Source organism: Pinus tabuliformis, chromosome 4_1 (assembly GCF_031772625.1).
Source record: "Pinus tabuliformis cultivar Carrire ecotype Pingquan chromosome 4_1, CPIR1, whole genome shotgun sequence".
NCBI lineage: Eukaryota > Viridiplantae > Streptophyta > Pinopsida > Pinales > Pinaceae > Pinus > Pinus tabuliformis.
Genome location: NC_142303.1, coordinates 86,538,662 through 86,552,122, shown reverse-complemented (window position 1 = coordinate 86,552,122; position 13,461 = coordinate 86,538,662). Strand labels below are relative to the sequence as shown.

General features: G+C 39.4%; 1 protein-coding gene across 4 annotated transcripts in view; it reads left to right on the top strand.

The window, feature by feature from the left end:
- The window catches only part of LOC149174313 (uncharacterized), a 146,610-nt gene that overhangs the window by 35,507 nt on the left and 97,642 nt on the right, over window positions 1-13,461 (top strand). Inside the window, exon 4 of one of the 4 annotated variants that reach the window (XM_089419318.1) lies at window positions 223-329. The exons of 2 other annotated variants lie outside the window; for them this stretch is intronic. In XM_089419318.1, the coding sequence (XP_089275444.1) occupies window positions 237-329 (93 nt within the window). In that variant the 5' untranslated portion in view covers window positions 223-236. Of the gene's footprint in view, window positions 1-222; window positions 330-13,461 lie in introns of those variants that run through there. One more of the 4 variants, XM_089419314.1, reaches the window with a different exon arrangement.

Here is a 13,461-nt window from a genome sequence, read left to right as displayed (position 1 = left end):
AATAAACCCTCATATGCTACACCGGTTTTCCCTTCAGGGTTTTTCTGGGGATTATTGTTCGAAAATATTGGTGTCGTTTTTATTGTGTGTGCGCATCTATTTCTCAGTTTCCAATTTATTTTCTGAAACATCATTTTATTTTGAAGAATTGCAATGATTTATTCTTTATTTGCTGTAACAAATAAACTGCATAACTAATTAGCTAGAAGAATAAATTTCCAGTTCATGCAATTTCAATGAAATTTTCACGGAGGATATGGCAGTCAAATGTAGCATCAATACAGGTCCCTACATATAGAGATGACAAGGAGATGGAAGTAATGAATATGGTAATTTTAAACATTTGTGATCATCTTTTAAATTTTGAATGTTTGAATGAATGTTGCAAATATCTCCCATTTCTCCGGATATTTCCGATTTCCCAAATTTTTTCAAGTTGCCAATTTTTCCAATATTTTCTATGTTTTGCAGATCCATGTCTACTCTTGCTGATATTTTTTGATAATTTCCGATATTTTTCTTGATATTTCTGATAAGTTTCTTTTCAAGCCCTTGGTAATATATTCCCTGAAACGATATTTGCAATATTGATTGAATTAAGGGTGGTAGATAATTTTAAAAGTATTATTTTCATGTTAAAGTGGGTGTTGAAATATGAACACCCTTGTACTTGGAGTCCAAGTTTAAAACAGTCACTTCAATATGTAATGAAAGTTTTTACATCTTAGTGTCTCACTTGATGTAAAAGTCCAAAGAATAAATATGAGCCCCCAAAGGTAACTTAGATAAGCTTCCCATTGTCACCTTGGTAGGTTTATCTCTCTCTTTAGGCCATCTTTCCTCTAGATCAAGGGGGGAGGGGGGGGGGGGTGTGGTTCCTAAAGCAATCTATTTGCAACAATGTGTGATGGAACAAGGGCTATCAAAGGACTTAGGGAAATCTGGTTCAAGGTTTTGAATTCCAGATCTGTACTTATGGTTATTTAACCCAATCAAAGAGTACTCTTAGGTTAATTAGCAAATCTAATGTGAAATATGGTGTTGGAAATTACGGATTTGCATGCTGAAAATTTATGTCTAATTTAGGATATTGAAATGAGGGTTTGTTTATATTACACTTGAGGAACAATCTAAAATACAGTAATTTCTGCTGTTAATTTGCAGATTGCAAAACAGAAAATTAAAGTGGATTTGTTTTTGAATTTTTGGTGGTTAAAAGGGGAAGATTAGCATCTTTATTTCAAGATTGAGCTATGGGGTCAAATGGGCCTCTTAGATGGCTGTCCTAACAAAGTTTTAGGAACAAACCTGGCCGCGAATTGCATGCTGCAGCAGCCTTAAGTTCGCTGGAAATTACTACAAAATTTGTAAAAGAAAGGCCTCTGTTATGAATAAATACATAGGAAATAATGTAAATGATAATTAATAATGATTAGTTAATTAGTAATTAGATTGAAGAGTCATGTCTAAATGAGACATGACTCCCATGAAGAGGCATCTGCTTGGTATATAAGCAAGCCTCTCACTCTCATTGTATCATCATTCTTATTCACACATTTAATATATAACATTTGTATCCTCATGGATATCCTTATATTCCAAGTCTTTTGGAGTAATTAATCTGAAGAAGGAACTTTGTTCGCTTTAGCCTCTAAGAGATTCACCTTCAAGATAAATTCAACAGTGTATTGTCCCTATAAAACTAATTAATGCAAGATCGCCAATGATATTAGATGCATGTAGATTCATTCCATAATAATATTGCAGAAAAACTGGGGAGAAGTATCATCACACCTAGTTTACATCTATTGTAGCAAATATGCTTTGTTTGGTTCTTGAACTATTTTTGACAAGTACAAATCAGCAACAAAGCTCCAACAATAGCACACCAATATAATCGCCTCTCATTAGCAAAATGTCACCATCCATTCTACAAAAGCATTCACAAGACTCTAGAGAAAATTAATCTCGAAAAGTGCTGAGCACGGAGCTTCAAAGTTAATAGAGTTTAGACTCAACAAGTTTCACAATGAAATAATAATATGCTCTAACAAACCTTAAATCTATCCCAGGGAAACCTATTGCTATCCTCCAACTAGCTTGAGAGGAAAAGTCAAAGAAATAGTAAAATATGGTTGACTAATGCCACATGTACAATCTCCAAGCAAGATAACTCTCCATAAAGGAGGAAGCCTCCTCAATCTAGGTGAGGGACCAAGTCACAAATGAATAAATACTCTTAAAGACGAGCGCTGCACTATGTGAGTGAGTGAGCTTGCCGAAAATAGGAAAAACGATTAGGATTTTAACCACCCTAACCTCCACTTGTGTGGACAAGTCATTGAATATTAGGACTGTGAGACTACACCTCCAAATTGTGCCAGTAAGTGAGAATAAGTGGCATGTGTGGTCTCCAAGTTGCCCAACTCCATTAAGACAATAATGCATTTGAAGGCCACCTTAGGTGTCACGTGTGGCCTCCAAGAGTGTACATACCTCTCCCATGTGTAACCAACTCCTAAAAATGGGCACCAAGAGATAGATCTAGTGAAAGAGACAACAATGTAGATTTTTGTAGCTCGGCTAGGTACTTCTGCACAGGCCTATGTGTCTAGGCATGTAGAAGTCGCCGACATTCTGTTATTTTTTCCACTGCTCTATGCTATATCAATTACTTTAGCCTAATCCACTTCTTCAATAAGCAATCTTTTCAACAATAATTATTTCTTCCAATGATTAATAGTAATTGAAGATAGAACAATAAATTCAATGACAATAGGAGACAATCAAGAACATCAACTAGAGACAACAATTTGGTCAAAGACCGGGGGCAAACCCTACAAGGGGGCAAAAAGTACAATGAGCCCAAATCCATAAACAAGAGTTGAAGTCAATGATCTGGATTTAAACAGGAACACAATAAAATACAGAGATAACCATAAAGACAAATATGCAACGGAAATAATACTTCATTTCATTACTGTAAAATACTGAAATATGCTTACAAATAGAAATGGAAATAACCCAGCTAGGGTGATGGTAGCTTATCTCTGAGAAGAGATGTGTCGGCTACATGCCTCTGAACTGTTCTCCAAAAACTGTGTTACAATGAGGCTCGAGGGCCTATTTATTGTTGAGAAACAATGGAAAACCCTTCACATTCCAAAACCTAACCCTAGAAGATGAAACGCCAAATTGTGGGCCTCGTTTTTGGGTAAGTTGGTACATCAACTTCCCGGGGTCGCGAATTGGTCATACTATCTCCGTTTGATGCACGTGATAGCCCGTTGGAAAGATCTCTCCGAGGACTACGATGGAAAAGACGATTTTTAGTCAGAAAAATCGCTGGCTGTGGATTTCCCAAAAACCGTCGTTTAGGGCCTCAAAACGGTTCCGGAAGTTTAGGACCTGAAAAACTGCTAAAAATAGTAAACTGTGCTATAATTAAGGAAACAGAAAAACTGAAAGAGACAGTTGTGGGGGTCCAAATGGGATAGGTGGGTGGCCACCAACATCCACCTGGATCATTCCTCCCCCCTTAGGAAGCAATGGTCCCCATTGCGTTGAGTTCCTCCCTGAGATGAGGAAGCTTCTGCTGAGCTGGGTCTCTGGTGAGCTGTTCTGCAATCTTTGATGTGTCCAGAAATGGTGGGGAGCATGGTCGGCGACGGTCCACATTGAACACTCGGTGCAAGCGAAGGAATGGAGGAATGCTGTGCTTCAAAGCATTGTTTCCTATAGCCTTGTTACTGGTGTAAGGACCATGTCAAAGTGGTCTGAGTTTCTGATGGGTTCTGGTAGGGCGCTCCCTCTGCAAATGTAACCAAACTTTGTCGCCCACCTGAAACTTGTGTGGTACCCTTTCGGGTAAGGAGAAGTTGTTCCTGTGTTCTGTCACGACTGTATCCCTCTGTTGCTACTGCTGTGTGGGGAACCCTTCGCGGGGGTCATGGATGTAGCAACGATCTTCCCCTTACTTTGGGAGCGAACCAGACAAAATAAATTTCCTAGTCTGTGAGATGAGCTTGCTGCCTTTCTTAGCAGCGATCAAAGAGGTGGCGGTAGGTGGGGCTACCTCCGGTATCCTGTATAATGAATTATCCAAAGAAATGATGGCAGCGCGAGGCCTTGACTCATACACAGCATGTCGCCTCCACAAGTATGGCTGGCCTAATAGTACATCACAAACATCCAGAGGTGTAACATCACACAATACCTCGTTTGTGAAGGGCTTGATGCTGTAGGGAAGGCGGCACTGCTGGCGAACTTTGAGATCTCGTCCTTCGTGAAGCCAACCGATACTGTACGGCTGTGGGTGTGGTGTAGTTGGTAGGCCCAACCGCTTCACGACATCTGCTGAAATGAGGTTCTTTTGGTTGCCATTGTTGACAATGAATTGCAGCGGCAAACCCTTCACCCACATCTGTGAGTGGAAAAGACGTTCCCCCTCCTCTGGATCTTCGGGCTCATTTTTCTGGATCTTGGCAGTAGCAACAGTGGCGCTGGGATCCGCATCAATGATCTGCTTCCCTTTGTCATTCCCCTTGTCGGGTTCTGACTCAGAGTCAGAACATGCATCTGATTCAGAAGCCTTCAACTCGGCCACCAGCGACTGCTTGGTCCGACACTCACTTGTGTTATGAGTGGGACTCTTGTGGAACTCACACCACTTTCCTGTGTCCTTCGGCTTCGTGGTGTTGTTTTTTTCTTGCGGCTTCGACGGGTTGTCTTGGGTCACCCCGCCTTGGCTTTGTCCTTTGGGCTTTGGATTTGCAGATCCAAAGTCTCGCTTCTTCTGTTTGAACTTTTGCTCGATTTTGACAGCGTATCGGTATGCTGCGCCGAGTGAGGAGATGTTCAAAAACTCCATCTCTTCCTGGATGTATCTGTGTAGGCAGCCGCGGTATTTGAGTACCAGATGCAGCTCAGAATCTTTGATACCCAATTGTGTGCGAAGGGTATGAAAAATGTTTGTGAACTCCGGCACATCTTGGTCTCGTCCCTGCCGCAGTGTGGTCCATTTGATGTATTTGTCCTCATAGCTTTTGACAGGGTAGTACTGCTCCTTGATGGCATTTCGGAAGTCATTCCAAGTGGGTGCGGCTGAAAACAGTGTGCCTGTACTTTCATCCTTTTGTTCGCAGTAGGTTTCCCACCAGTCCTTGACGTGGGGGGCTGCTTTGAGAAGAGCAAAAACAATCTTTTCCCGACTTGAAAATTCATGAACAGAAAAATACCCATCGAGCAGATTTAACCATTTATCTACGGCATCTGCGTCTATTTGACCCTCGAAGATGGGGATTTCAAAATTAACTTGTACCTTAAACGGTGTGGCATTTCCAGAGTAGCTGTTGGAAGCCGATGCGTCGCCTCTAGGTAGCCGCTAAAGGATTTGGGCAAAGCTGTCCATCATCGCGTTCCTTTGTCGCTCGAGGGCTTCTTCGAGCAAGATTTTGATAGGATCTCCTGCCCCCTCGTTTTTCTTCTCATCCGCCATGGGAGGTCGTCGAGATTTTCGAGGCTGGTCTTGCAAAGGTTCGACCAGTTCCAGACCTAACTCCTTATATCCTGACTTCGTTGGGGACATGCAAAGAAAAACAGAGAAAAAGCAGACTGCTCTGATACCACTGATCCGGATTTAAACAGGAACGCAATAAAATACAGAGATAACCATAAAGGCAAATATGCAGCGGAAATAATACTTCATTTCATTAATGTAAAATACTGAAATATGCTTACAAATAGAAATGGAAATAACCCAGCTAGGGCGATGGTAGCTTATCTCTGAGAAGAGATGTGTCGGCTACATGCCTCTGAACTGTTCTCCAAAAACTGTGTTACAATGAGGCTCGAGGGCCTATTTATTGTTGAGAAACAATGGAAAACCCTTCACATTCCAAAACCTAACCCTAGAAGATGAAACGCCAAATTGTGGGCCCTGTTTTTGGGTAAGTTGGTACATCAACTTCCCGGGGTCGCAAATTGGTCGTACTATATCCGTTTCACACGCGTGATAGCCCGTTGGAAAGATCTCTCCGAGGACTACGACGGAAAAGACGATTTTTAGTCAGAAAAATCGCTGGCGGTGGATTTCCCAAAAACCGTCGTTTAGGGCCTCAAAACGGCTCCAGAAGTTTAGGACCCGAAAAACTGCTAAAAATAGTAAACTGTGCTATAATTAAGGAAACAGAAAAATTGAAAGACAGTTGTGGGGGTCCAAATGGGATAGGTGGGTGGCCACCAACATCCACCTAGATCAGTCAAAGCCTTGACTTATCAACAAATCAACCAACCAAGTCTTAATGAGTCAATGATGAAAAAGTCAAATATGATCAACTACCATAAATGAAACTCTGTCCAAGTCAACAACAGTCAAAGTGTGCCCCAACCAGTCCATAAAGTCAACGGTCAACCCTTCGAAACAACTCGGTCAAATCAACAATAAATGCGGCCTCAAGTGCTAATGAAAGACAACTGAAAACAGTCCAAAAACACCTAGTCAAACTCAGCCAAAGTTTGCAATTTTCTATGTAGTCAAACCTATGGTCAACCCTAAAGTCAATGCCAGTCAAAGAACCTAGATCACCTCGGTTTTTGTCCTAGTCAACTTGGCCTCAAGAAATCATTTTTTCCTAGTCAAAGCAAGTCAAATGATGAGGTCAAACTGAAGCCAAACCTTCCAGCAAAAAGTCAACATAGAAAAATGCCTCCTTGGACCCTCGCACATGTGAAAAGAAAGCTGACTCAGACCTATACGAACGAATCAAATTTCAGAGAGAAGAAGAGAAGTTGTGATGTGATGATCAAATGAGCTTGAGGTCACTTAAATTTATATGCGTTGGAGGAGGGTTCATTTGTCCTTAGGCCGACCTTGACAATTTGCGTCCCTATGGGCTTATCTTCAAAAATACACTTTCCCTTATCCAAATTTAGTGCTTCAAAGGTCAATTCTGGTCATCTCGGAAAGAGGAATCTAGTCCAATGATTGGAATTTGTCACTTAGCTGCCAAATTAACACTCCCTCTTATCTAGGGAGAAATTCCAACTGCATCATGTGATCATCGCAAATATCTTGTCATCAAGTCATGTCTCATCTTTGCTCGACTCTATTTGCCAAGTCATTCTCGAATCTAAAGAAGAAGAATCATACGGGAGCTTCAGCTACCACCCTCTATATCGACCAATAGGCGAGATGCGAGTTATCAAGCAAGGATCACAAGCATCCCATTATGCAATCAATGGTCGAGATACCACTTGCTATAAGAGGTAAGGATCACATCCATCCTATTACCTACTGATCATCCCAACAATGACCCTCAAGAGTTATGTGGTAGAACACCTGCATCATAATCTGAGCCCGGTGAGATACCCTACTTACCAAAGGTAAGGATCACATGCCCTAAGCCTCCTCAACTTGTTGGCTAGACTGGGAGGGACAATGCCAACAAGCTCGACTCATGGGTATGATGCCAACTGGGGTACACTCTGCTAGACCAAGATAGGGGGAGATACTCGACTTTTAATAATGGATAAGGATCTCGCACACCCTATGGGTGACAATAGGGAGATATTAGATATCATTTTTGGGATTCAACTGCGTTAAGTAAGTCATTCAAAGTATGACCATTTCCATGAGAGGTAGTCGTAAAGTGACTAATTTCTCATGATTTTTGAATAGTTCACTTAGCACTCATTGCATCGGGTGATGCTCACAGGGTGAAGAAGTGGGATTGAAACTAGTGAAATAGGGGTCACACACACCTATTGTCCAAAGATCCCTCAACCCCAGGAGCCCTCAACGCTCCATTCCCACCTTGGGAGCTCAACCAAGGGTGAAGAGCTATGCTCAATGTACTCGATCAATGAAACCCCTTATCTGGAGAGGTCATGTCCATCAGTCCAAGCTGTTCTCTGGAGACCAAGAACTTCCCTTTCGACAAAGCCTTTGGTGATAATATCTGCTAACTGCTCATATGTCGATATGTGATGGAGTCTAACGGTTCCTCTCTGCACCGTGTCTCGAATATAGTGATATCTGATCTCTATATGCTTGGAGTTGTCATGAAATATGAGATTCTTTACCAATCATATCCCACTCTTGTTATCGCAATATATCACAGTAGTGTCCAGAACCTGCTCAAACAACTCTCGAAAGAGCTTCTTCAACCAAACTGCCTCACAGCTAGCCATGCTAGCGGCAATATACTTTGCTTTGACGGTACTCAAAGCTACAAACTTTTGTTTCCTGCTCATCCAAGATATCAAGGTAGATCCATGGCTAAAAAAACATCCCGAAGTGATTTTCCTATCAACAACGTTTCATGCCTAGTCAACATCGGTATATCCTTGAAGTCTCACATCTTAGGTAGCGTATCTCAAACCAAGGGTAATCGTCCCATGCAAATATCTCATAATATGTTTGGCAGCAACCCAGTGTGCATGAAGAGGCTCGGTCATGAATTGACTCAAAGTGTTTACTGCAAAGCATATGTCAGGATGGGTGTTCACTAAGTACATCAGAGCCCCAATCAACTGTCTATACTCTAATGGATTCGCCAAATTGGGTCCTGCAACTTCTCCACATAGCTTCTTGAAATTCATTTCCATTATTGTGTCCAGGGACTTACATTTCGCCAATCCAAATCTTTTCAACAACTTCAAGACATATTTCCCTTGTGAAGGGAAAATCTCACTGGGCCTTTGCCATATCTCAAGGCCTAAGAAGTAGTGCATGAGTCCAAGGTCCTTCATCTCGAATTGAGAGGCTAGCTCCCTCTTACACTTGATCATCATGGGCTCACTACTTGTCAAGAATAGATCGTCAACATATAAAACTAAAATCAACGGCATACCTTAGACCACCTTGAAGTAGAGGTTGGGATCGACGCTGCTTCTTGTGAACCCAAGCTTCACCAGGTAACTATCTATATGGGCATACCATGCTCTGGGGGCTTGGTTGAAGCCATATGATGCCTTCTTCAACTTGCAAACATGAATATTTCTGTCCTTCTCGTAAAATCCCTGTGGTTGCTCAACATAAACTTCTTCCTGTAACATTCCATGAAGGAATATTGTCTTCACATCCATCTGATGAAGGGTCCATCCTTGAGTTGCAACAAAGGCAACTATTGAGCGAATGGTGGTATATCGGGCCACAAGAGCAAATATATCATCATAATCATCACCCTCTTTCTGGGAGAATCCTCTTGCCACGAATGTTGCCTTATATTTCTCAATACTTAATTGATTCATATTCTTCAACCATAGCATCCTTCCAGACTTGTTCTTTCACGACTTCTTCAAAGTTGTGAGGCTCAACTTGAATCATATTGCTCATTGCTACAACATATCCCTGATACCTGCACGACTTCTTGCTTTCTCTAAAGGTTCCACGGGAAACAACTTGCCTTTAAAAATCTTGTAATGTGTCATGGAGCCAAAGTGGCCTCTTTGTGGCAGGGGGATCACATGGATCCAAAGGGTCCATGGGCTGCATGGGATCATCAACAATGTTTCTCTTAGATTTTGGTATGGAAGGACCTTCTAGAATATCTGTAACGAATAAAATATATATAAATAATGTAAAATAATTGTAAACAATAATAATCGTAAGTAATGATTAGTTAAACTAGTAATTAGGTTGAAGAGGCATGTCTAAATGAGACATGACTCTTCATGAAGAGACGCTTGCTTGATATATAAGCAAGCCTCTCGTTCTCATTGTAATTCATTCATCTTATTCACACATTTAATATATAATATTTGTATCCTCATGGATATCTTTATATTCCTAGTCTTCTGGAGTAATTAATTTGTAGAAGGAACTTTGTTCGCTTCATTTGGTATCAGAGCAGTTCAATTTTTTGGCTGCTTCAACGCTGCATAGAGCTCACTCTCTAATCTAGGTCTTTGACCATCGAAAATCATCAACTTCGTTGTCATTCAAGCGTTTCGCTATCAGTTTTGGAGTTTCTCTAGCGTGTGCTTAGGCCCTTGGCCATTTAAAAAAAATAAAAAATAAAAAATAAATTATATACGAAATATTATAGAAGGAAAGACAAAAAAAAAAGGGTTTTATATTTAAAAAAAAAACAAAAAAGAAAGAAAAAAAAGAAAGTAAAGGAGAACGGCTCACCTACTTGCAATCAACGACACCGATTGACTTACCTACCTGCAACCAACCGCAAGCAACCACAACCACTCCTTCCTGACCGACCTCCCCCGTTCGCCGCCTTCCATCACCTCCCTCAGCTCCTGTTCAGTTGACTGCCGCTGCCCACACAATTGTTGTCACCTGCTGCAGTCTAGTGATCGTGACTTCCTGTAGTCTGACCGCTGAACCACCGTACATTGCATCATCATACAAGCCGTCTGCTGCACCCACCACCGAAGACCTGATCCCATCCGCAGCGCTCAACAAATAGACACACTGTCACAACATCAACAACTTCCCATCATTGTCAGTCATCACTATTCTTTTGCCCTTCGTTGCCTTTCCCCACACCCTAATCTCCTCGTATCGTATCCAATTGAATTGCCTGTGTTATTCCCTGACCGCTTTCCTCGCGCTACAATTTTTTTTATCCCCGTGTTTTCCGCAGTTAATTCATTCATTGTGAATCATCCGTTGCCATTGTTCCCTTGAATTGGCACAACCCCTCAAAACAAATATTAAAAAATAGACATATTATTTAATTAATTTAACAATAAATTAATTAGTGCAAAGGTTATATATTATAACAGTAATAAAGGATATTATATAAAAGAAACCAAAATAAAAAAAATGGTGAGAAAGAATATCATTTTACGTTCAAGGGGAATAAAAGTTCCACTAATAGAATAATTGGATTTTTTAACGTTTGTTATGAAAGGAAGATACCTTTTATTATCCAAGGGTTCTTTTAAAAAAAAATTACTTTAACAAGTTAAAAAAAAATAAAAATATTTGAAGTTATTTTATAAAATTAAAAAGGAAATAAACCATTGTACTCTTAATATCATAGGGGTATTTTTGAAAATACCAAGGAAGAATAGATAGTGATATTTGTCTTAAAAATAGGAAAGGAGGAATAGATAGTGATATTTGTCTAAAAATTAGGAAAAAAAATAAAAAAAAAACATTATAAAAAAAATAATATAAAAAAAGGAAAAAGGGAAAAAGAATAACAATAAAAATTAATAAAAAAAGGGAGAATATTTGAAATATATATATAAGAAAAAGAAGAGAAGATAAAAGAAGTGAAAAAAAAAATATGGAATCTCTAAGTAATGAACAAAAACAATTCGAAAGAAAACAATTCCAAAGAGATGTAGAACAAGTAATCACAATACTTGAGCGACAATATGCTGAGGAGAAAAAGAGAAGGGAATCCCTATTCCATTCTCTACATCCATCATCACTCCCACATAATGATGCAATCAAATGTATCGAGAAAGTGCAAGAAGATCAAGAGAATGGCAAAATAGTCAAAATCCAGCAAAACAAGAAAGTGTTAGAACACGAACAGAAAGATCTTGTGGATATGCATTACAAAGAAATAATGGAAAAGGACAAAGAAATTTCTTGTCTCAAGGACCACGTCGAAAAATTACTGGCGCAAGTGAAGAAGACTAAGGTCACAAAAAAAGAACTCAAGAAGCACTTATCAGAACAAGAAGAGGAAACTTTGCGTTTAAAGAACCTTAATAAAAATTTATTAGAACAAATCAGAGATCTAAAAGATGAAAAGCTTAAATTTCAAAACACTGAAAATAAAGTTGATAAATCAGAAATCAAAGAACTTTTACGTCTGAGAAACCATAATCAAAGTCTACTCACTCAAATTAAGAAGCTTAACGATGATAAGAAAGCATTAAAAGATAAATTGGAACAATTCACTCAAGAAGTATTGAAATCTCCAATTGCAATAGTTCAAGTTGAAAAGAAGGGAACGAATACCGATCTAATCAATATGACAACTCAAGAAGACAAGTTAGTTGAAAAAACGATACACTTAGATGTTGTAGTTCAAACAATGAACATCCCCAGTGAATGTTTCATAACCAACTCAACAACATCTTCGCCAGAAGAAAATATAAAAATTGCCACATGCCCAATAAGGGAAAGTCAAACCAAAAAAGTTCCCTATCGACATCCGAATCACGAGATTAGACAACTCAACCGAGCTACGTATCGGGACCATTCAGACCAGAAACAACAAATTGATGTTTCAGAGAATAATGACATAAAATCAATCTCGTCTTATGATGACAAGTCGTTACAAAATTGCAGTGATCAGAATACTACACAAAAAATTAATTTAGGATGGTCTGATCCCTTCTCAGTCCGACAATTTTGTTTGTCACTTTGAAGATCATATCAACTTGTATCGACGAAGATGACTATTCCAAGACAGAAGGACATTCGAAGCCGAAAAGGAGATCAAGCCTTTTTCATCGACAAGCTTTGAGGACAAAGCTTTTTGAGGAAGAAGGCAATGTAATGAATAAAATATATATAAATAATGTAAAATAACTGTAAACAATAATAATCATAAATAATGATTAGTTAAACTAGTAATTAGGTTGAAGAGGCATGTCTAAATGAGACATGTCTCTTTAGGAAGAGACACTTGCTTGATATATAAGCAAGCCTCTTGTTCTCATTGTAATTCATTCATCTTATTCACACATTTAATATATAATATTTGTATCCTCATGGATATCTTTATATTCCAAGTCTTCTGGAGTAATTAATTTGTAGAAGGAACTTTGTTCGCTTCAATATCCATATCTTCACTTTCCTTTTTAGGAGGAGGAGGCAGAGGAAGGCTCCTTGCTTTTCCAAGGGAAACATCTTCATTGAATGTTACATCCCTACTAATTTCAACCTTCCTTTGACGAAGAATATATATTCTAAATGCTTTGGAATCTTCACAATACCCAACAAACGTACCTTTTCTTCTAGTGGCTTCCAACTTGTTTCTTTTGTCTTTCTGCACATGGAAAGATATGGGGCAACTAGATATCCAAAGATGACAAATGTTGGATTTGACACCTGTGAATACTTTTTCGGGAGTCTTATTGTCCAATGCTTGATGACAAACCAAGTTTTGAACATATATTGCTGTATTCGGTGCTTCACCCCAAAGAAACTTTGACAACTTTTGATCATGGAGCATAACACAGGCAACTTCCACAATATACTTGTCCTTTCTCTCAGCCACTCCTTTTTGTTCGGGATTATAGGGCACAATATTATCCTTCTTGATACCTTCCTTCTTGCAAAAATCTATGAAGTCTTTTGAAATGTAGTCTCCACCATTGTTAGACCTGAAGACCTTAATTTTCTTCCCTATTTTATTTTCGATCAAAGCCTTGAAATCCTTGAACATATCGAAGATCTCATCCTTATGCTTCAAGTGATATATCGATGTCTTCCTTGAGAAATCATCGATGAAGGTTATGTAGTAGAGATGGCCA